The following is a 25453-nucleotide window of genomic DNA, read 5'->3' as shown; positions in this document are numbered from 1 at the left end:
GGAGAGATGCACTCTGGAGTCAACAACCCTTGCTTAGGTCTTCTAAATGGAATTGTGAATGGTTGTAGGTTTTTTGGTTTGTCTCCTTACAGTACAGTGTATTGGCATTTGACAGTTTTGATCATGATCATGATCATTGTCACTCATGTAGTCTTTGATGAAAATAATGATCCTGATCCTTTTTTCCTGTCCCAAGAACTTCAGGGAATGCACAGGACCCTTCTTACCATTCCAGCTCCAATATTGAGAAGATGCTTAAAATTTGTTTCCCCACAAGGCCAGAGCAAATCATTGCCTTTCCTTTCTGATTCTGAACTGGGAAGAGAAGATTGTTAAGAACTGTACTTGTGAGAATTGTATACCTGCTATGACACTGCATTTGGGAACACCCATCCAATAGGGCTTGCCTGCTTCTAATATTTTTTGTTAGGTGGTGGTGGTGGTGGGGATTGGGAGATGTTTCTGTGCTGGTGGGCATTTAGAGCTAAAACAAGCCTTTATATAACCTGTCCAGAGTTGGTACTGGAAGCAAGATGTCTTCTTGGAGACTACAGAATCTTTAGATGCCCCTGAAGTTGAAAATGGACAATAGAAAGGAAGTTGCTTTTGTCCATACAATTCATTTCACAAATGCAGTAAGAGATTGGGACAAGACCTGATAGTACGATATGCTTACAAATAGGTACTTGGTCAGATTCAGCTAAAGCATGCCAACCCCTGACCTTAATATACTGTACAAATGTTAAACATAAAACCAGAATGTCCAGCTGGATTTCATTAAGGATAAATTTGGTATTCTGTTTCTCTTAGTGTACTACATAACCATACATTCCTGGAAGGTGGGAAGCAAGATAGTTCTTTTTTTGTTTACAATCAAGCACACCGTTTTTGACTGAAAAAAAATTCAGTTTTCAGCTTTGGCTACTGTCCAAAATTATTTATTCATTTTGAAAATTGAGTCAGCTAGTGACTATTGCAGGTTCTGTAGAATTAAATCTTGTATATTACACATTGCATAAAGGAGGATTTGTTTGTATTCTGAACGTAGAGTCTTTTTGTTGCAGTGAATAATTTGGCACTGTAGCATTTTGAAAGATAAGGTGTGTCAGTGTTTAGATTCTTTATAAGACTCCCTATTCCAATAGTTTAAGTTCCATCTATCAATATTTTCTCCTGTATAGAATTTTTTTTTACAATATTTAAATTGTAATGTACAATACAATTCTTATGTAATAAAGATGTGAGACAGACTGGGACATTGTATCCCTTCTTGGTTTTCATGCTCACAGGAGCAAACCATTTATTCAGCTTTAAAAACACATTTGTTCATTTAAAACTGAACATTTGTTAAAAGGAGGTTTTACTATATATAATGCAATTTAAGTCAAATATGCAAGGATATATTGACAGAAATCATAATTTAATTTACAGGTTTTAAAACACCTGTATCCTTAAGTAGCCTATTTAAGCCAAGGTTTTTAACTGTATATGAAGAATTACTTTTCCTGTGCTATGAATTATTTCCAAAATGATGGACACCATTATTCATACTCATATATATGATTTGCTTTACAAAACATCCTGCCCTCATTTATGTAATTATATCTTCCCGTATGTTTGGTCGTTTAGCTGGTTTGGAAACATTTTTTTAATATACTTCATAATGTATGAAACATTCTACATTTTGACCCAGGATAAACTGTTTCTGACATCATATGCAAAGAACTCCCTAAGACTAAGGAGCTTGCCTGAATCTTAACAGGAATATAAAAGTTGATGGTATGGAATAAAATACGTGTAGTCCTCTCTGTTAAACTTCATGAAGCATCTGGACCTTGTTACTGTCTGGCTGTATTTAACCACTTATGTAGTTGAGAAGCTATGAATGGAAATATTCCCTAAATTTGTAATTCATAAATGTCCTGAAATACTAGTCCTTGTAATGGAAAAAGGACTAAAATGAACTTTAGTTAGAGCTCATGGAAGGCAAGGTCTGGGGTTTTGGAATTGTAATTATTGTTTTTAAATAATAGTTGTCAATATTCCTAAAACTAGTGATAATTAAAAAAACTTTAAATACAATTCAAACAAAACTATATATAAAATCTAAATAGAACTACAGACGTGAAAAGGGTGAAAGAAGAAAAAATGATTTTGTCTAATTTTCTAAATAGAATGTAATAGTTATGTCTTTATACAAATTAATACAACTCAGTTTTTTAAATAAGAATCTTGAGAACATAGAAGTATATTGTCTAATCCAGACCTGGGTATCTTATGGCCCATAGGCCATATGGCCCTTTGACTGTCCCCATCCAGGACGCTCTTGACAAATAGACAAGTTTTAGGAATATAATTGAACATCAGTGTAATATTTTTAAATGTTTACTTCCTCCACTACTTGCTTAGATATCTACAAATAATCTAATGTTTTCAGTGGCCTGATGCCCTTTCATAAAACCAGTTTGTGCAGGATGATTGATGATAATACCTTTTACAATAATGCCAAAGCAACAGATATTGGATGGTAACTTGCACAATTTATGAGGTTTTGTTCTCAAAATTAGCCTCATTTGGCAAGGGCAGGCTCCTTTTTTTCAAATAGCTGTATAGGAAGTAGGCTCTTCTTACAATTCCATTGAATGGGCATACAAAATACTTGTTAGATAATCCTCAGATTTTTGATCAACCACGTAAATGGGGTCGATATGGATATTTTCCCCATGTATGTATAAGCTGAAATATGCTCATGTTGGTGAGTGTTTTTTTTTTTTTTTTGCTAAACTTGTATTTTTCTTGATTGTATCATGTAGTGATAGAGCTTACATTAAGCAAAGCTTTGATATAAGAGCTTTAGAGATACATGTTGGCAAAGAATTGAGACTTCTCTGCCAAGGAAGATGGAAACGACTCCAATGGTTAGTACCAGTGAATGCCTTCACTTGCTTTCTAGTAGTGCCCTAAAGGTTTTCCTTTGGTAGTCACCTACTGTTTCCTCCAGCTGTATATACAATACAGGATGGAAGCTGTAAAATTAGAAAATGCAGGCTAAAAGCTTTTTATGACTTTGGTCTTATCAAGAATTAATATTAAAGCTGGCCAGACCTAGTACGATAAATGATATTTTATGATATTCATCTTACAATTGACATCCTTGATAGCATTACATTAATAGTGCAGTAATATCAGTTATATTAAATGTAGCTACTAGGGGCAGTAGACTGAGTAGAATCATGAAGAAATAGGATTTAGTAAGAGAAGGACTAAACACTGTGTCAAGGCTATTAAAGGTATATGTTTGGCCATTGGATCCTATTATCCATTTGTTAATTATATCTTTAGAGTAGAAAACTGCATGTCTCTTGCAATAGCTGATGTGATTTTTAATTAGAGCATGAGTTGTTGTTTTCCAATGCGAAAAAATGGTGGGGTATGGGAAAAATTAGCAAGGAACTTAGGGTTTAAAGAGAGATAAATTAAGCAACGGAAGCTTGTTTAGAATCTTAAAGAGAACAGTAGAATAAATCTTATGGTTTGAGGAAACAAGAATGAGGAAAACCTCTGTGAGGTGGCATAATTCTTAGAATCAGAATAACAATAGCACTTAGATCAGCGGTTCTCAACCTGTGGGTCAGGACGCCATTTGGGGTCGAACGACCATTTCACGGGGGTCGCCAAACAACACAGTCCGCCATTTTTCCCCCTTTTCCTTTGCTGTGCTACTCCCTTTTATTCTATTGGCTTTTGAAAGCCAATAGAATAGACTGTCTTGAATAGAGTCTAATTCTATTGGCTTTCAAAAGCCAATAGGAATTGTCCAGGCTGTCTCTTCCCTGCTGAGCCTGCCAAAAGTCCCATTCTGCAAACGGTGCTGCAAGTTGTCTGCAGCGAAGGCGAGTTGTCTGGAAGCTTCCACCCCTCCCTGCTGAGCAACTACTAAAAATGTAAGTAAAAGAGGGCCAGGGGTGGGAGGTGGGAGGCCGGCGGGCGCAGGGAGGGTTACTGGCGCATGTGGGGCCCGGCGGGTGCCTTACCTCCCTTGGGCTGGGCCAGCTGGTGGCCCAGCCGGTGGTCGGCCTGCGCCGTCTCTGCTGCTTGCCAGCTACGCCTCGGCCAGTGCAGGGGGCGGCACCACGCATGCACGGCGCTCCCGGGCAGGGAAAGTCCTCGACTTACGAGCGGTTAGGTAGTCCTCGACTTACGACCGGTTGGGGGTCACGGCATTAAAAAGGTTGAGAACCACTGACTTAGATGTATATACAGTTTCATAGTGCTTTTTGGCCCTCCCCAAGCAGTTCACAGAATCAGCATATTGCACCCAACAATCTGGGTCCTCATTTTACCAACCTCGGAAGGATGGAAGGCTGAGTCAACCTTGAGCTGATCAGAGGGGAACTCCTGGCAATGGGAATGCAGAGTTAGAATACTGTATTCTAATCACTGTGACACCACAGCTCTAGAAATATCTCCATTTGTAGTTGCTATTTTGATTTTTCCGTAGATTGTAGATTGTAGGCATGGAAAGTTATACGCTTGTGGCCCTACAAAATGGCTCTGAACTGTAATTCTCACAACATCTCACCATTGACTATATTATCTAACTTAAGCAGCATTTAGAAGCCCACCAGTATCCTAGCACATTGGGAAGCCAATGATCAGTCTGGTTGATAAACCAGTTTATTCATACTAGAACATGAAGAACAGTAGTCTAGCTGGCTTGCTTGCACTCATACGTAACTGATTATCTAGAATATTTCAAATGTCTTGGTTTGATGGCATATTTCTCTATATGTGAATAGCTGAATAGCTTGCTAAGCACTAGCTTCCATAACCATTATATGATTTTTTAATATAATTTGCACAAACTCTACAGAGTTTATGTATATTTTCCAAAGAAATACTATACATAGGGTAATCTTTTTCAGTTTGATTATGGCTGTGATGGTGCAAGGTGAAGTCCTGCACAATTAGAGACCAGATTAGAAAAGGATGACCTCCCATAACATCTACTTAAAACCATATAATCTAAAAATTAAAGTATGCAATCTCACACTTTTCATTTTTTAAATTTATATCTATTTATATGGTCACCCATCTTATCAATGAGAGTCTGAGTGGCTAACAAGAGTTAAAATGCAATATTAATAATACAATTATATTTAGAAAAAAACACATTTCCCAGCCAAATAACTAAATAAAAGAGCCAAAGTGGCTATTCAGCACGCTATTTTGTTTGCGCTTGTTATTAGGAGGAGTGGAAAGTTATAACCATGAACTGAATCTTTATCTTCTGACCTCTGGTGATCTTTTAGAATGTGTCTATTGATTTCTGAGGATTACATCAGGGATAGCCTGTGTGCTTTTAATTGTCTTTTCATAGAAGACCATGAACTTGTTGATTTTAAAAATATGTGCTGAAATCCTCCTTCTGTTGATGACTATACCCCTTGTTAAATTCCACACTTGCGTGATACGAAACTGGAATATACAGAACCATGGTAGTGGGATTTCTGGTTGTCTTTGGGTATGTAGCTTTTCAAACGTTAAAAAATGTTTTTACTTTTTTGCATGACAAGAAGAGCTATGTTTCCAGGGATATTTTTTTCCAAAGGATCTTTAAGATTTTGTTTAACAGTTTATGATATATGTGCAAAATATTTATTTGCTCACAGGGACTCAAAGTATTTTCTTTAGTTCTTCTCTGTTACTGTCTTTTATTGCCTGTACACACTCAGTTGCTTCTTTCTCCTTGAACTAATCGTGCAGTCCTTCCTGATCAGATAAAAATGTACTCCATTTATACTACTTTTACTTATAACTTGCATAGACATGTTGTTAGATTGTGGGAGGAATCCACTACTTTGATCAAAGTCCTGTCAGCAGAAACTGAACACTACACTCTACTAGTTGTATTCTAGGAGTAGTATATAGGAGCAAAATGTTATGATATTTATGAGCAGTGTTGCATTTATTTAGTCTTACTTCCCAATGGTGTGGAATCCATACTAATTGTTAATCCTTAACTATGGAAGTCCATAGCAAATTCTCATATATAGGGTAACTCTCAAATTTTGAGAGAAAGGAAAAGCAAAGCATAATCTATATTATGATAATCTGTATCTGTATTTATACCAATTTATTTTAATGTTGCATTTTTCAGTTTTCACTTTGGGCAGTTTCTCTTTCCCCCATTTTCCAATTTGAGATTGGAAGTTAGAAATAAATTGTAGACTTAGGTGGTCCAGTGCTAAGTTCTCTAGAGACTATAAGCATTATATATGCTTCCTGATCAAGCAATAATCTGGCAGATAGTCTGGAAAATGCCATTGCTTGGTGTTCTAATGTAAAGCCTGAATAGCATCTGCATTGAGTGGAAAGGGGCCCACTTTTGAGAAAAATAGACAAAACTGACTACTTTCTTTTCCTGTGACAGGCAAAGGAAGTCAACATAAACCAGCTTCACATAGGATAAATCCATTTAGTAGATGTAATAAATACTGTCTGGCGTACAAAAATATGCATATATTTATGTAAAATGTAGCTAGCTTATCTCCATTAATACAAATTCAGTGAGTGTTACAGAGTCATCCACGAGTTAAATGAGCGAAAGTGGGAGCTTTCAGCACTCTATGCAGACCATTGCATAGGTGATTCAAAGGAGGGACAGAAAGAATGAGACTGGTATATTCCGGTTCAAGCTACTAAAGGTTTCATTGTTTTGACTTTGGGAGTCTGCTTCTGGGTGGGCATAGAAATCCCCCTCCCCATTATAACACATACCAAAGCTTTGAAGCGGTACAAAACCCTTCCCAGGGGATAACAGGAAAGGTGAGAAGATCAGAATACATTTTTTGAGTTATGTTTCATGACTACACTTACATTTCTTTGCATTCATTGAAAGAAACATCTGGAGTGGGATTAATTATATTAGAGTGCTGCATCACAGGGTCAAGTTTTAATACGAGGTGTTTGAGTAGGCTTGAGAATTTTCTAGGGTAGGTAAGACCATAAATATAAAGAAAGCATGTTGTAGTACTGACACATTATTCTGATAAGATTTTTAACCCCTTTGTTGTTATTTGTTAACCAAATTGAAAGAGCACATGGCAAGTTAACTTCAGAATTGTATTACCATCATAATATGTTATCGGTTATTTTGTGGAATTATTTGTCTTATGGTTTGTTTGCTTGCTTTTTAACAGATGATTTTGGAATACTAATTAATTCTCCCTGTGTTTCACTGATTGGTAGGTTTACAAATTTGTGCCATGATCACACCATTGAAGCTTTCTCACTGCCTCTCTCTCTCCCTCTCCAGTGGAATGGGACAACTCATCGCAGCCAATATGCCACAGCCAACTCACTGCAGGACAATTCAACAAATACAAAAGTTAAATTAATTTCAATAGAACCATGGCTAATAATAAATAATAAAATGAGTCAATCCAGATATAACAAGAGTTAAAATAATTTCGATGAAAACATGGTCACCAATAATAGAACTAACTGAATGAAATGATTAATATAGCGTTGAATTGTCCCGACATGAGTTGTCCTGCAGTGAGTTAGCCGTGGTGAATGTCCTGGGACAAGTTAACCATGGTGAGTTGGCTGCAGTGAGTTGGCGGTGGTGAGTTGTCCTAGACTCCTCTCCAACTACAAGAGTAAATGGGATAATCTAAGGTATTGTTTCCCCTTAAAACATAGTTTCTTTTAAAAACCACTAGGAAGGTTATTGAAGCAATTAATCATTTTTAGCTCTCATTTGCAGAGAAATTCGAGATTCAGTTTGACTTTTAAATGGTATTCCTTATGACAAATAATGTCATTTTTAGTATGGTATATAATAAGTTCTCCAAAGTTTTGGTAGCTGAACACATACTGAGAAGCCTGAATATACGGAATTTAACATTTAATTGGCTAAACTCAGGAAATCAGAGATTCTTCTTCTGTGGGAGATTAATTTTGGCTTTGTCCAAAGATTCTGGCTTTCAGTCATCCTATGCATTCTATGCTAAACATTATGCTGAGGAAAAGGAGGGGGAGGCGGAGAGAACTGAAAAAGGAACACCTGCCTATCAACATCCAAGTAGCATACCAAACAATCTACTTTCGGTTGTACTCCTTGCAATAATCCCTGAACATTTGCTGAAATCCAAGATCTTATTCAAGGAGATAATAAGTAATTTGTGTAGCTAAGCTAATTATATTAACCTATTTGGAATTCTATATGTCTGTATTGGTTACTCTAGAGATTTGGATTCATTAGTTTCTCCATGCACAAGAATTGAATGGTTACACAGCTATCTGCCTGTGGTTTGGGAATGGTAGATATTTTGCTAGATTCTGTAATTCAGGGCTTTGGCAGAAAGCTCTATAGCATCTTCCTTTCTATTTGTTTTATGGCTGGAGAAATGATATTAGTGAAAGGGCAAAAAAAAAAAGGTCAACCTGGGCAGATGAGAATATGTGAAGAGATTCAGCCTCAGTGATGAAGACTGTTTTGTGAGTATCTTTTAATGGGAAGCCTTTAGGAAGGAATCTGTCAGTAAAGTGCTTTAAAAATTTTCCCTCCTGGGTCCTTAACATGGTACCAGGGGCATCAGTATTCTTGTGAGTGCCAATGTTTCCATCCATAGTTTTCTACCAGACTCCTTGCCAATTTAAATTCATTTTATTCATTTTCAGTTTTTAAATTTTCAGTTGAAAAGTGGGAAATTAGAATGCTGCAAAGCATCAGCCTCAAACATAATTGATACTTCAAACAATGTCTCTGTGCCTGGCTTAGGTCTCCAAAACATTTTTAGAGTTAGACTGGCAGGGGTCTAAAGCTCCCCCTTCAAATGTCTCTATCATCTCAGAAAACAAAAAACAAAAAACAATAAGATGAATTAGTGGAGAGTATCCTGTGAAACTAGAAATGATATTGGAAATGATATTCTACCAATCTAGCTTCTGATAATTGGATTTTTTCCCTTAGTAATTTGTATCAGATTTCACATTTTATGAAAATAAAAGTAATATACTTTCAAAATTCCAGATGTGCACTTAACCCCCCCAAAAAGTTGTGAACTCCCAGTTTATAGTATGGCCCTTGTTTCTAGTAGATCAGGAATAGAATGTTAAAATGTTTTTGAAAGATAAGCGAAAGTTGCCACTGAGAACTTTGGGAGGTTTAATTGGAACCCATTTCTTCTATATGCTTTCTCTCCATCCTGATTCCCCATTTATAAAAAATGTGACTGAAGGATCAGTTTGTATCATATTGCTTTTAGTCTTTCTACTTAATATTTGGTGTTAGCGCTTAGATTAAGTCCATTTAAAACAGACATGTCAAACTTGTGACGTCATGTGATGTCACGCAACGTATCGGGATGGTTTGGCCATTGCCGGCAATGGGGTAGGCGCGGCTTCTGGATGATGCGCCCGGTCCGCAGGCCAGCAGTTTGACACCCCTGATTTAAAATAATCAGTTATGAGATTATGCTTTCCTTTTCTGAATATTCTCAAGTTTGGTCTTTAGTATTGCTATACAAATATCGTGAAAACTTGATACTTATTTCTCTTACTCTGCTTTTATATATATGAGATTACTAGAGCTAACCAAAATATCTAACTGTCTTGCTTTTGGGAAGGAGACTTTCATTAAGTATTTCTGGATATAAAGATCTGGGAGAAGGAGCTATCTTTTACTAATTTCTTAACTTACGTTAAAGTGAAAAAAGGCTATAAAGATGAAATAGACATTTGGAAACCTAAGAGATTATTCATTTCATACAATTTTATCTGCACAATTTGCACTATGAGCTGCAAACTTAGTATAGCTTGTTTCCCAGATCAGAATGGGCAAACTTGCTGTGGTCAACTTGTCATAGTCAACTCACCGTGGCCAACTCATTGCAGGACAACTTGTCATGGCCAACTTGCCATGGTAAACTCACCACAGCCAATTCGTTGCAGGATAACTTGCCACGGCCAACTCGCGGTGGGACAACTTGCTATAGAGTAACTTAACAATTCAATTTATTTAAAATAAATAAAAATATTTTAATTGTTGTCATTCACATTTCATTTTGACACTATTTTTGCATCCCTTCTACAATGATTCTGTTCCACCATTTTTTTTTTTGATATTGGTGTAACTCTTGTCCTGCAGCAAGTTGTCCTGTTGCGAGTTGGCCGTATTGAGTTGTCCCATGGACAATTGGCCGCAGTAAGTTGGCCATGGAAAGTTGACTGTGGCTAGTTGGCTGTGGTGAGCTAGCCATGGCAAATTGGCCACGGCGAATTGTCATAGGATAGACCCATCCCAGATAACTGTCCTTCTTAAAGCAATCTGTTTCTCTGATCCTATTGCAAAGGAGGGATAGTGGAAGAGTTGACATTATGAAATCTATCTCTGATAAGAAGCAATAGAAGAGGTGCCCCTATGTCCAGTTTGTAATGGGAATAGGAAACACTTGCCACAGTTGTACTACATTGGTGGCAAAATTATTAAATTTTGTTTTTAGATTGGGGTTGGGGGTGGAGGGAGAGAAATTGTAAGGCTGGGAAAGATAGCGAATTACCTCCAGGAACTTTGCTGCTCTCATTCTCTCCCTTAACTCCACACATATATTGGAGACATCCAATGGTGGGATTCAGCCAGTTCGCATCACTTTGGCAGAACTGGTAACTAATTTTTTGTTGCCCAGGCCCAGAATGGACTTCCAGAAGCGAAATCCACACAGAGAACCGGTTGTTCACATATTTAAATCCCACCAGTGGAGACATCACTTTTGGTCTATTTCCTTACCTCCTTTCCAGAAGTATGTGTGACCAGTTGCACCTTAGTTTCCCCCCCAAAAAAACTATTGTTAAAAACCAATAATTTAAAGATTGAAACTACTGTGTGATGAACTGGCTAAATCACATCACAGGCTTAATTTTTGTATTTCCTTTTTCCTTGCTTATGGACAGTTTTTGTTTTCTTATCTGTTTTTGTATTTATTCTTGCTACTTAATCTTTTACTGAGAATTCTCCCTAGTTTTCACTTGATAGTATGCATATAATTTAGATTCAACTTTCATTTTGACAGGGTGTGCACTGCAAAGTAGTCATTTCTGACATGTGGTGGCTTGGTAATACAGACATAAATTTTGTTTGTGTGGTCTGATTACTTCATTTTTCCCACTTGATTGGAATGATGTCTTTTAATCCATAGCAACAGCTGCCAAGATATTGTCTAAGAAGTAAGATCTAATGGCTGTTTTCTTTTGAATAAAGTTTGAGTGAACTGGGTATTCCTGTTGAAAAAATATACACTTTCAAATATTTATTTACTCTGGGAAAGAAGAATCTTTAATTTTATTATTTTTCCTCTAGAAAATATTTTGATGTAAAGTTTTGGGAGATTCCTTAACTGTGTTTAGTGAAGTTTCTAGTATAATGTGTTTAATATGTATAGTGAGAAAATTGGGTCTTATATCTGTCATGGAAACAGGACAAATGTACTGCATGTTCTCAGGGGCACTTGTAAAACACAAAAACAATTTGAGTAAAGTAAGATGACTTTTTGGAGCAAATGTATATATACACTTACGTACATAAATATTACCTAAATGTAAACCAGTGCCAATCTCATAAGTAAAGTTTTAAAAACAGTATTAATGATCCACAAAGAGATAAGAAAAATACTTATCAGGGCCTTGACTTCAAACCATGAGACAAATTAGAAATCCAGTTAGAACTGAAGTAATAATAGTGGCAACTCTTGAAAGTTAGCAAACCTTGTCACATTGTTCATAGGGTAAACCGATCATATAAATCCATATTTTAGCCTTGTTTAGAAACGCCGCTATGCTATCATCTGATATATTTTGTGCTTTGTTTCAGAGCTTTATGGTTTTGATGTTCTCATTGATTCTACTCTCAAGCCTTGGCTGCTGGAGGTGAATCTGTCCCCTTCCCTGGCCTGGTAAGGGAACTGTTATGAAATGATTGCCACTAAGTAATTTTCTCCTGAATTTGTTTCCTTTGGGGGCAAAAAATATTCTTGATGTTTTTAAGTGGATCTTTGTTTGGATGAAGGGAAGAACCAGTTTGCAAATTGACTACATTGCTGATTTTTTTTATTATTTCTCAAGTTGATAGATACAATTTATGGATATAATTTAGCCTGTAACATCACTCTCTTGCTTTATGCATCAGACATAGAAGGAGGCTTATGTATGCAAGGAGGAATGTTTTTAAATTTTGTTTTTGGTCTTTGAACTACCAGATCACAAGAAGATATTACCTATTAGAGATGCACAAAATTTTCTGAATTTAAAATGCCCTGGATTGAGGTTGAAATGGTTGTTCTGACCTTATCAGAAGCATTCTTAGTTTGAAACAGGGCTATTCTTTTTTTTCTCTGAATACTACTAGTTTGTCTGGGAGAATATGTTTTGATGTGAAACAGCTGCTTCAAATTCAAAGTGTTGTGTACACTTCTATTACCTGCCATATCTCCTTTTGGCTAAAACGGTAAGAGGCAGGATTGAGCAGAAATAATTGGGTAGGTAGAGGTCGATGTTTAAGGATAACTACAGTGTTCATATTACTTTGACCCTTTCTGAATAACCCACTGTAGATTGTGGGCGGGGGTGGGGGAGGCTTGGATAAGATTATTTTCCTGCCATCTCAGGTTAAATAAACAAATACTGAGTTTTATTTCATTCAGATGACGAAGCAAAAAAGGATTTTTCAAAGGAGGAAAGAGATTGGATTCACTATGGCAAATAGTATTCTGCCCTAAATTGTCCTAAATGTCATTTCTTTTTCTATTTCATTAACTTAGAAAAGTGAAAAGCTTCCTTTTTTCTAAAAAGGAAAAGATAGCATTTAGTAAAGTCTTTTATCTGAGATAATTAATGTTTAATTTCTTTGTGAATGGAGGTTTATAAGATAACTTTCAATTGGATCTGTGACCTTGCACATGATGCCTTGTTTTTTCAAGGGGTCCTTGATGCTCCCTGGGATTTCTTGTTTTCTTGCAGAGTTTCATTATCCTAACTAGATAATGTCATCAGTGCTAGTAAGGAGTGCTGTTGGCTGTCAGTTTATATTCTTTCCTGTCTGGGTGGGTGGGGGCGGTCTTAGGGATTCTTTGGTTGGGCTGTTTACTAATGGCTCTTTGACAGTTTCTTGATTGGGGTATTGCTTACTTGATTATTGGTCTGAAATTGACCTTGGGTTGAGTGGTCAAGGACTTTTTGATGAAGTTGCGTGGGTATCCATTTTGTTGGAATGTGTTGTATAGATGCTCCATTTCCTTTTTCTGCTGTTCTGGGTTGCTTTACCACTCAACCCAATACAGCACAACCAACACAAACCCTAAAAAGAACTATACTGCCATACATCAAGAATATCTCAGAAATCGCAAATAGACTGCTACTACCACATGGAATCAGCATAGTAAAGTAGGTAAGGCCTCTGAAGCCAACATGGGGCTCCATTCTCAGCTGCAAAGGCCTCTCTTGAAGGCCTCTGCTGGCGAAACAGAGATTGGGGGGGCGACATGCACATGAACTTGGGGTTCCTTTCTCAGTTGCAGAGGCCTTTCCTCAAGGCCTCTGCTGGCAAAATGGAGACCGGGGGGCGACACTTGCGATGGCCAGGTGCTGAAGAAGTGGGCTGGTGGCAGTTATGCGGACTCCTGCTGGTCAGGGCTGTTGGTGCCACCGCCACAAGGCAAGGTAGGTGTCAGGGAGTGGGAGGCTTGGCTGTGGGGGCCCTGAGGTAAGGGGGTGTGGGGCAGCTCCATCCCCTTCCCCACCTGCCTCACCCTAAAGGCGGCACTGCGAACAACCATACGGAATGGGCAGGTAGCCAGATGCGCAGACTCTTAACTAGGGCTTATTTTGAGGGTAGGGCTTATAAGGCGCACACGTAAAAATCAAGCTAGGGTTTATTTTGGGGATAGTTTTTATTTTCGGGGAAACATGGTAGCACTGATAATGTTACTTAGTTAGGGTAATGAAATGTCTGCAAGAAAACAAGCAAGCTCAAGCACCAAGGACCCCTCATTTCAACCCTGAGCTATAAATATTCTCCTTCATTTTTCAATATTGTTAATATTGATTTAAGAAAAGAAGTCTTAGTATTAGTATAATATTCACCCCATTTTAACATTTGGTTCTGCTTGTAGTAAGTATTGAAAATTCACTTTCACGAAAATTACGTTCAAGGGATAAAATAACAAGACCTTCAGTGCCATTTTATTTAAAAGTAATTCTCTGAGAATTTTCATCTATAGTTTTTTTTTAATGATGAATCTGGTTTTGGTTATCTCAATATTCAAGAATAAATGAATGAAACTGGAAAGATCCCAAACATTGAAAAAAAAAATACCCTGGATCTTGGAGAATCTCACAGAAAACCTCAAATTCTTCAGAGAGGACTCTTGCTCTACCACAGATATTGTAAGAAATAGTTCCCGTCTGGAAATGCTGATTTTTCAGTCTAGTAGAACATTAGTTAAAGGGAAATCTAAGATTTCTTTAACCTAGGCTCAGAATGTTAAGGCAGAAGGATTTTCATAAAATTATATATGTATTATTATTATTAAGTCATGTTATCTGCTTAAATATATGCAAAATCTCCAATTCTGTTTGTTCTGTCAGCAATGCTGATTTGGCAGTTCCAGGAATGGGACTTTCCATGCTTAGAATGATAGGACTTGTACAAATTGATTAAATTTTCCTCAAAGATGCATATTAAAGTGATTAATCAGTTGGTCTTATTTATCCTCTTATTCCATACTGCTAGTGATGCTCCTTTGGATCTGAAAATTAAAGCTAGCATGCTTTCGGATATGTTCACACTTGTAGGTGAGTGTTATATCAATTCTTGTTCAATATCATATTGCATATATTGTATAGTTCAGACTTGGTTTGAACTAATTAATGTTTTATATTATGTTCCATATATGTAATATTAGCTCTTTTTCATATATTCAACTATTGTGTTACATAAGTAACCTTATTAAGGTACTTAGAGTTTCATTTTAGCTCCAGCAGGCAGGAATTTGTTTGGGGTTAAACTGATCTTTTCTACCAACATCAATTTTATTTAATGTATAGCAGGAACAAAGTAAGTTACTTTATAGTTTTCCTTCCAGACTTTAAGACAAAGTGCTGAAGAGGCCATGTTAAAATTGGTTGTGTGAATCTGGTAAATGCTTTGTAGTAGTATTGGGAATCATTCTGAAAAGTAAAATAAAATAATTAGTCACAGGCACAGACGGTATTTGTGCAAAGTATGACAGCACTAAGTACTGTAGCATGAAAAAGCATTGAATAAATGGTGTGATATACCTGTGTGTCTATATATATTTAAGATTGACATTTGAATAATGTTTTGGAAACGTGGCAGCTGGGATCATTCTGCAGTCTTCCTCCTCCTAGCATTTTCCTGCACATGGCAGGTCTGCTTTTTTTCTGGATTTTTAGACATTGATGGTAACACAAATTGCAGTAATGTCTAACATTACAAAAAGTAATCTGCCATGATTGCTGTTAAAATGCCTATAAAATGGGAACTATATATCAATAAAACAAAGTTATATTTTAGAGCTGTCACTGCATCCAAGCTTCAGAAATATCAATCCCTCAAAACTATATACATATACATTTCCACGTCAGTCACATTTGATCTAGTTTCTCCTTTTTGTATTTCACAGCTCAACGTGAGAGTTCTTCTCACAAATTCATGCTTAACTTTAGAGAATAAATGTTATTTGTTACAATGTAAATGTAATAGTGACATATAGGTTGTCCTTGACATACAACAGTACATTTAGTGACCATTCAAAGTTACAACGGAAATGAAAAAAGTGACTTATGACTGTTTTTCACACTTACAACCTTTGCAGGATCCCCATGATCACATAGTCAACATTCGGATGCTTGACAACGGGTTCATATTTATGACAGTTGCTGTTTTCCCAAGGTCATGTGATCATTTTTTGCGACCTTCTAACAAGCAAAGTTAATGGGGAAGTCAGATTCCCTTAACAACCGTGTTACTAGCTTATTGACTGCAGTGATTCACTTAACAACTGTGGCAAGAAAAGTCATAAAATGGGGCAAAACTCATGTAACAAATGTCTCACTTAACAATAGAAATTTTGGGCTCAATTGTGGTCATAAGTCAAGGACTACCTGTAGTTTCTGCAGAGGGGACCCATTTCTTTTATTCAACAATACCTTTAATTAAGCAGTGCCCTGGGAAACATCTATGATAACCTTAGTTTTTAGGTGGTACATTGATGCTCTCGAGGCAATTGATGCATAGTTAGATGTCCTTTATGTGACATGTCTTCCTTCCTCTCTCCAAGGCTTTGTTTGTCAGGATCCAGGTCAGCGGTTAAATCGGACATCTTATTACTCCTCTGAGACAAGAAGAAATCCATATCAAAAAACTCAAGTAAGGAGAGAAAAGTTAAAACGATGCTCCTTTGCTGTCATTATTAAATAACGAATTATATTTGCTTAATGACCTCCCTATACTTTTTCTCCTCTGACTATTTTCTTTTCTACTTTTAAACTGTTCTTTAAAATAGAATTTCTTTTTTCTTAAAACTTTAGTCATGCATAGTTTCTGCACTAGTGGGAAGTAAAGTGCTCTCTAGAAGTCCTTTGTGCATCTGGGAGGGTATTGTTACTTCTTTATTTGGTGCTCTTAATATTTATGACATTTAAGAGGGAGGGAAGAAGAGTCAAGGTAAGCAGAGAAGTAACACACTGTGTAGCAGAGTTGGTCACATGGGCTTGGGTTTAATAGAGGCCTGGATTCAATTTTGTGTGGGAGGGGTGGCAGGTGAGAGTCTTAATCGAATGTGTCCCAGTGGGAAATAGAGGGCACAGAATTTTTGTAAAGAAACTCCCCTTATTCCTAGTGATTTCTACTGTATTTCATACTATGTAAAATGATACTAGCACCATAATTGCTGCCATCTACTGTCTGCTTGTTTAGCGCTGCAAGGCAGTGTGAAGTCTTTTATGTTTCCCAAAGTCTGAACATAATTTGTGATTTAAATTAAATTGCCTTTTGTTAATTTCTGAGGGTTTCAAGTGTTTCCAAATACTATTTGTAACCCAGAATTTACTGTTAGCTATCATATGAACATGTAAAAGAAAGTAGCGTTATTTATTACGTACATTATACGTTACATTTATTATGTGTGCTAACTAGGCCCTCTCTGAGCACTTTACTGTCCATTAAAATTAAACAATGCAATTCTCAACAATTAAAATACACAACAAAACTTGATAATTAAAGTCTAATGAGATTAAAACTATAGAAATACCAGCAGGAGCATAGAAGTTAAAATTAATCTTGATTTATTAAAATGTTTGAGAGAATCCTTTTGCCTGGTGCTGAAAAAAGTAATACAGTCAATGCTAGTTATACTGTATGGAGGGCTAATCCTGAAAAAAAAAAAGCCTCCAGGTAGCCCCTCGGTATTTATTTATGTATTCATTTATTTGCCCACTTACTTTTGATTAATTCCATACTATGAAGTCAGTATCAACTCTTAGCAATTACATAGATGGATTTTCTCCATGACTGTCTGTCCCTAACCTCATCCTTCAAGTCTTCCATCCATTGCACTTTAACTGAGTCAATCCAACTTGCTGCTGATCATTGTTTTTCCTTCCACCTTTCCCGGCATTAGAACCCTCTCCAGAAAAACTGGCTAACTTATTTGATTTATAGATTGCTTGACTCTGCAACTCTGGGTGCATAGATAAGGCAGTGTAAAACAATGAAATAGAAATAACCAGAAAGGGAAAAAATAAAATCCAATAAACAATTAATTCTATAAGGAACCCGCAACCATCCTAGCTCAAGGTCTGGAAGAAAAATCAAGGATTAGGCCATACTTATCTCAGGGAGAATGTTTTCTAGAGGGCTGGCTCCATGACACAGAAGGCTTGCTATGGGGAATATTCAAAGCCTTCAAAATTGAGTTTGAGATATGAGAAGATATGCGAATAGATTTCTCAGTACAGTGCTCCCAAACTATCAATATCCTAATAAGTTAATACCAGATCCTAAAAGCAAATAGAAGTTGTATTAAACTGGTTGTAATGCAGCAGTCTTCTGCAATATTGTTTATATAATTGATGTTTCTTTAGACCATCTTCAAGAAAACCTCATGAATACCTCATTACAGGATAGTTCCAAGGCATGGATTATTGCAGAATAGCCATCGTAAATTGGCATAAGGTGCATCACTCCACAGAGGACAACTGTGCATTTAATGACAAAGATGGATATAGACGCCCTCCCAACTAAAACTTGATCCTTTAGGAGGAAAGCAATCCAGAACTCAGAACTCTCTTGGGCAGGCACATCATCCATTACAAGCACTTTTGTCTTCTCTAGATGGAGCTTCAGTTTTTTTGTCCTCACCCAGTCCAAGCACTGATTCCGCATTTCCACTATTTTTCCTGGCATTTATAAAAGCAAGAAAGAGGCCTGTATGTTGTCAGCATACTGATGATACCACTTCATATTTCAGAATGACCTCAATCAGCAGCCTTATAATATGTCAAATACAATCGGGAATAGAATATAATACTGAAAAACCCAATAAATATAAATGCTGTTGGACTGAGCAATAGTCCCCCAGCATTACTTTTTGGAGATAGCCTCCAGGTATAACTGGAAACATTGCAGAGCTGTTCAAGTCAAATCTAACTTGGACAGATTCTCCCCAAAGTTATCTAGGAGGAGAAAAATTACCTCTTCACCTTCATTATCACCACAGAGTAGGTTCAATAATGAACTCTTCTTAACACTCAATCAGATGTAGGATGAGTTTTCCTCCACTTGCATTCCAGATGTTTTCCAGCTCATTTTATTATCTTCAGGTGCCTGCATACCACATTTTTGAAAGACATCTGCACAGTGACAAAGGATGCTCAGCAGCAATTGTGAAAACTGCCTGGTTCATTTATTTGATAGTCTCACCTGGGTTCTAACCTCAAAGCACCCAGATAAATGCCAGGAAAACTTTCAAAACCCTCTGGAATCTGTTGTTCTTTGCAGATGGACCTTCCTAATGGGTCTCCAACTGCGCAGAAAGGAATATTTATCTGAAGTCTGAATCTCAACAAGAAGTGGTCAAACTCTGACAAAAATAAATTCTTCAGCTTCAGATTCCAATACTTGTGACCAATAAGAAAACAAACAAACAAACAAAAAGCAAATGGATTGAGAATGTCCCTTGCCACATTGCTACCATGAAACCCTGAACAATCCAAACTTGATATATGGCATAGCTGTTTTAATCCCTTAGAATCATCATTTTAGAAGTCTTGACACCCAATCCAGGATCACCCTTATGCTGGGTAGCTGAATAGATGATATATCATCAGAATACATTTATCTCCCTAGTGCCCAGCATCAGAAAAAGCAACATATATTGGTATTAAAATGGACAGGAAGACTGGAAAGAAAAAAGGAGTTTCAGTAAGCATCTGTTTACTGTATTTGATCCTCTGGTTTGTTCAAGAATCATCTCACAAATCTCCAAGCCATGCAGCAGTAGAAGCCAAGTGCTTCTCTCATCCATAATCGAATCATAGATGAGAAAGATTTTATTCATTTATCAGCCAGACATTTAAAAACCGTGCCAGCATCCCAGAGGACAAACTAGTATAGTTAGTTGTCTGGACTGAAAGAAGAACCAGAAGAGGAGACAGGCACAAAATGCCCAATTTCTTCTCTCCTTACCTAGCAGTGATGTATTTTGCTTTACTTATTATTCCTTTGCCCTTCCCTGCTAATATGACAAGAGTCTCGGGCAAACACACGAAAATAAAGAGGGGGGAGGGGATTCCATCCATGAAATGGCCTTGTCCAAGGGATGGTCCTCTTTTACCATCTTTCACCTATGGGGAACTTTGAATCTGGTGTCACATCCTTTGTATATGTGGGTTCTGTATTTCTTGAATGAAATATTTAAGATGTAAATTGGAGGATGAAGCAAAAATGGGGTACATTTTTATGTACATCAGAAATGACTTCTAATTTAGGAAATTGGTAATTTTGAAAGAGAACATGAAATCTTTATTCTTTTTTTATTTTATAGCGCCCTGTCTCTGCACAGTCTCGATCATCAAATGCCAAATTGGTAAATATTGGGCTCTATATTGCTTCATTCATCATTTAGAAATTTAATCAGTGTATTTTGCATTTTTAAAGAAATATTTTTGCAGTAATCTTTAAAGTGATGCAAATAGTTGTGGTAAAGAGGCTAATGGACAAGAGTAAAAATGTTTTTCTAATGGCAACATATCCAAGACTGTGATTAATTATGGAAATATGGCATTTCTTTGGAAATAATCTTTGTGTGAAAGAGAATTCTAGATGAACCTAGTTTCTACACTTTTGTTAAATATAGGAATATGGACGGTGTGTACAACAGATCCTATAAAATATTTTTATATCCTGTATTTTCTTTTCATTTTCTGTTGTTAGATTCTGTCACTACTTTGAATGTGTCTGTTTGTTTATCCTCCTTTAATACTTCTTCTATGAGTGCTACTTACGCTTGATAAATCCTGTTTTGAGATTAAACGATTATTCACAAGTATGGTAGTACTTATACCACTTTAGGAGCCAGATTACCAATATTCCTGAAACACAGAAAAATGCTTATGTAAAAAGAAAATCAGTGCAATGCTATGCTGAGAACACAAACCTGAAGATAATAAGAAAAGAAATATTACCTTGAAGACAATTTAGTACTGTAGTGGCAGTGGCATAAACATAAAGGACGCAGCAAACATTCAAAAATCTAAGGGAAACTAAAGCACAGCAAACATTCAAGAATCCAAGGAAAACTAAAACACTAGGAATCCAATAATCCAAGCCTATCTTTCCCAAGAGGAAAAAACTGTCAATCATCTTTCATTTTTCTTTTAAAAGAAGAAGAAATCCATATTTGAACTACCTGCATGGGTTATATTGTTTGTTGTATTAATGAGAAGGCGCTCTAAACTAAATGGACCTTGGAATTAATCTGGCAAGCTCCTTTATGTTAAGTCCTATAAGGAAAAGAAAAGAAAAGAAAAGAAAAAGAAAAAGAAATACAATTATAATTTATATAACAATAGTTTGCCCAAAGATAACAGATCAAGTATTGAAAACTTTGATAATTCTCTTTCCAGAAGGATTAACAAGTATACCATATTACTTAATTGAAACTTACTCTTTATTCGATTTCTGACAGATGCATTTTTTCTAATAGTTCTGGAAATAACTGCTTTTGGGAACCAACAGGAAATAAGAGGAAGGGCAACTGTCACATCTCAGAATGACAGTTGTGCCTCATTTATAGGAACATAGTTAGGAACAGTGGTTCTTCTCAAGATACATGCAACAACAAGTTCTTTTTACTTCCCCTGTTCTAATCTGAGGATTGGACAGTGTTTTCAATGCCCCAGTTCCTAAGCAAAGAAAAGGAATGTTCCAGTGAATGCAGCTCATGTTCCTGCCAGATTCTAAGGGTAGGAAAACTACTTCTCACTTTTGCAATAGAGACTGTTAAGTGCCACACTGGGAACCTGTCTGTGTACTGTACACTTTGTGGCTGAAAACAATATTAAGTGTTTCTGGTTGGCTACAACTATTTTCTCAATATGTTGGAAGCGTCAGGTACAAAACAGTACATTTCATGCATTTCAGGAGGAAAAGATGAACTGATTCCTGGAGATACAAGAATGCATTGGGTAATAGGAGACACATAAGAAGCAAATTTATCAGGCTCTTCTCATGACTTGTTTGGTTATTATGGCCGAGCTAAATTGCAGGATTGTATAAAATGTATAAGATAATTTTTGTATATATAATGTGTACTTTGGATTTTTTTTTGTATTGTGAATCCCTTCAGTGCAAATGCAAAATAAAATATATTTCCAAGATGTTTCTGAAATGAAAATGTTTTTAAAAGATTATAAATTAGCCAATGACAGGGCTTGTAAGATGAGCTGCAGTCAGTATATCAAGAGTTTTCCGTCAATTTCATTGTTGATTCTTAACAAGCATTTCCCCTAACGGATCAGATCTACGAGAGGGTGGCGTCCTAGACTCATGACTCATGCTGGATGGGTAGTTGAAGGCCATGGCCATGTGTACCTTTGCTTAGCTCTGATTAATGCACCAGTTGTTGCACTTTCCTGAATTTGGAGGAGTTACACATAGCCTTGTTATCTCAGTTTAGATTTCTACAATACACTGTACGTGGGACTGCCTTTGAAACCCACCCAGAACCTGCAATTGGTTCAAATGTAGTGGTCTACATGTTAACCAGCCAGTATTGTTATTATCATATCATGTTATTGTGTACGCTCTGTATTGGTTACCAAAGGATTTCTGGGTGTTAATCAAAGTTAATCAAATCTTTATTTAATGAGTTAGTGCCAAGGAATCTACAAGATTGGTTGCTCCAACCTAAGTCTCCACCTCAGGAGACCCTTCTGAGAGAAGCTGCTGGTGGTGCCTGATTTTTTTGAGATGACCAAGGGCTAAGGAGAGAAAGTGCTGTTTCTCCAACATAGAAAAAATTTGGATCATGGATCAGTCTCCAACAGAAATTAAATTTACTCTCTTGGTGATAGTTCTTTGGAGTTTGGGAACGTTCAATTTTTCTAGAAGATCTTCTTAGAATGCTTGCTCATTGCTGACATTTCTTCTATTTATTGTGTGTTGTAATTATTATTTGGTTTTTCATTTTTAATTGATTTTTTGTTGTGTATTATGTTGTTTAGAACTGTGTTTCTTTAGGAGTTTATTGTCTCCAAAATCATTGATTCTAGTATTAGAGAATCAAGTGAGAACTGAGAATGTTGGCCATAGACAAAGTTACAAGAAATATGTTTAATGCCTTGCCTATGGAGTCAGAAATCATCAGTGCTGGCTCCTGCTTTGGGGTGTGTATCAAACACTGAGAATATAAAGTTTGGCTTTGGTTTCTAATGGGGCGTGGAGGCAAGGAGTATGAAACCTGGCATTTGTGCCTTTGGATCCTTCTGACTTTCACATAATTCCTGGCTTCAGTGCCTGGCAAGTGTTGTTCTTATTACTCTCTGTTAGCCAAATGCTTTTGGCATTTGAAATCTATTTAAATAACTGGAATAAAATCAGGAGGAAAAAAAGGCCAAAACTGACTTCTTACTGTGATCCTACAGCGTTCCCGGCCCCTCTCTGCCAGCGATGCTGAGATGAAAAACCTTATTCCTTCTGCAAAAGAGAAAGTTGCAGGAAGGCATGTTGGCTCCATGCTGGGCCTCTCCATGGAAGAGGTAAAACAAATCTTTTATTTAATTATCAGATTTCTACTGTTAAGACCCAAAAACTCCATTAAATACTCTGGGCAACGTCCAATGTTAAAAACAGATTCAAAACAATATAACAAATTAAAAAGAATGTTAATTATTCAGAGAGAGCAATAAAACATAACCTGGACAAAAAAGTTTCCCATTAGAAGCGTACCACACACTCTAATCCAAAACATGAGACAGTTTGTAAGACATGTTTAAATGAGGCCAGGGCGGAGACTGTACAAATCTTCTGTGTTCGCCTGTGTGCATATGTGCACATGCACTTTTTCACAAGGCAGATGTTGCAACAAGGAGACCTGAGTCTTGGGTCCTATAAAACAAATGTCAACTCTGTACAATTGGGTAGCATTGGGAGAAATTGCACGAGACAGATAATCTCTTAGAACAGGGTTTTTCAACCTTTTCACCCATTGTACCACTTTTAGGATATGGCAACATCCGAGTACCACCAGTCGCCTAGCAAGGTGTCAAAAACTTGATGACCCTCCCCCCAAAAGGAAAAAACTGATGAAATACAGGTAGTCCTCGACTTACAACAGTTCGCTTAGTGACTGTTCGAAGTTACAATGGCACTGAAAAAAGTGCCCCCCAAGCCACAGCCGAACAAGATGCCTGCCTACCCGGCGGCACTTTTCCTCCTGTCCGAGGTTTTCATTGTTGTGAGCATTTCTGTTGAGGATTGGCAGCAGGGATGGGATGGGGGGTGTTTGGTTTTTATTCCCCCCGTCTGCTGGGTGGTTGCAACAGGTTTTGGTCACTTGACATGTCATAAATATGAATCAGTTGCCAAGCATCTGAATGTAAATCACAAGACCCTGGAGATGCTGCAGCATTCCAGCTGATTGGTGCTTCTTCAGGGCTCAGCAGAAGCACCAAGATCAGCGCCGAGCTCCAGCTGGAGCCTGGCACTGATCCTGGCGCTTCCACTGAGCCCTGACAGCCCTGAAGAAGCGCCGATCAGCTGGAAAGTGGCATTGATCCTGGCGCTTCCGCTGAGCCCTGACAACCCTGCAGCTCCAGCCATCTCTCGCTCAGGCTTGTGCGGTGCTGCCACTGGTTCAGCTCATTCCCCTCCCCCGCTACCACTTTTCTAGGATGGTCGCGTACCACCTGCCAGGTGCCAATGTACCACAGGTGGTACCCGTACCACTGGTTGAAAAGCCTTGTCTTAGAGAGCATCAAGACCTACAGGACCCACATGTCAGAAATTACCAACATTTCCAATACCAACATTCACTGGAACCTACTGCAGAGAAAAGAGAACCACATGCCCTCACTCCTAATCCCCGTAGCCAGTCCAGAAGAAATACCATGATTAGTGGCACTGAATGCCACCAAGAAATGAAGAAGAAAAAAAAGGACAATTGCATCATAGCATCCCATCTCTTCCAGAAGTTATTGACAAGTGTGATCAGTGTGAGTGTGTAAGTGCTGTGACCAATTAGATAGAAATTGTCCAGTACTGTTGGGACCAGCAGTGGCTGTTTGAAAAAAGAACATATTGTATTCAGTCATTGCATATAAGTGTTTGTAAAAGGGAAAGGAGAATAATACTTTTTGGTTGATGTGTTTGATAACTCGATATCTTTGTCAGACTGACATCTTGGAAGTAGAGTGGACAGCAAATATCAAAAGAACAAAGTATCTACACTCTACATTGGAAGTGTTAAAATTGGGTGCTATAACTAGGTGGTTGTTCATTTACAAGTGTTACAGTTTATATACTTTGGCATGTGCTGAGGAATCTCAGCTTTCTGTGAAATGAGATTCTTTCCTGAGCTCAACATTTTTTTGCCCTGGTGACTTCTAGCCTTCCTTCTGATTTTAGATAAAAGTGTTGCGCCGAGTGAAGGATGAATATGACAGAAGAGGGGGGTTCATTCGTGTATTCCCTACACCATTAACTTGGGATATTTATGGGTAAGAAAAACTTAAGAAATCATTTCTGTTTTCTTGGACTTTGTAGAATACATTTAGGAAGTAATAGATATAAAAGCTGTTTTTTCCTATTTTTCCGTTGTTTTCCATATTTCAAAAGCATATTGCAGTAGAATAAAAGCTTACTGATTTTATC

At 37.3% G+C, this 25453-nt stretch overlaps 1 protein-coding gene and 1 long non-coding RNA gene across 13 annotated transcripts in view; one reads left to right on the top strand and one right to left on the bottom strand.

The window, feature by feature from the left end:
• TTLL5 (tubulin tyrosine ligase like 5) overlaps positions 1-25453 on the top strand; it is a 151484-nt gene that overhangs the window by 32505 nt on the left and 93526 nt on the right. For 11 of the 12 annotated variants that reach the window (XR_005557723.1, XR_005557724.1, XM_039351677.1 and 8 more), the window contains 6 exons: positions 11876-11957; positions 14792-14853; positions 16362-16450; positions 20127-20168; positions 23227-23340; positions 25208-25299. Coding sequence is in view for 10 of the 12 variants with exons in the window: in XM_039351677.1 (XP_039207611.1) it covers positions 11876-11957; positions 14792-14853; positions 16362-16450; positions 20127-20168; positions 23227-23340; positions 25208-25299 (481 nt within the window). In the remaining 2 variants the exon portion in view is untranslated. The remainder of the gene's footprint in view (positions 1-11875; positions 11958-14791; positions 14854-16361; positions 16451-20126; positions 20169-23226; positions 23341-25207; positions 25300-25453) is intronic. The other variant, XM_039351675.1, reaches the window with a different exon arrangement.
• LOC120311761 lies at positions 14876-21238 on the bottom strand. Its single transcript, XR_005557725.1, has 3 exons — positions 20587-21238; positions 16231-16415; positions 14876-15228 (listed from the first exon to the last, which is right to left on the bottom strand). It is a non-coding gene; the product is annotated as an uncharacterized LOC120311761 (long non-coding RNA).

This window comes from Crotalus tigris, unplaced genomic scaffold (assembly GCF_016545835.1).
Source record: "Crotalus tigris isolate CLP2741 ecotype Arizona unplaced genomic scaffold, ASM1654583v1 scf7180000018371.15429387391:27106975, whole genome shotgun sequence".
Taxonomy (NCBI): Eukaryota; Metazoa; Chordata; class Lepidosauria; order Squamata; family Viperidae; genus Crotalus; species Crotalus tigris.
This window is presented reverse-complemented; position numbering and strand designations above follow the sequence as displayed.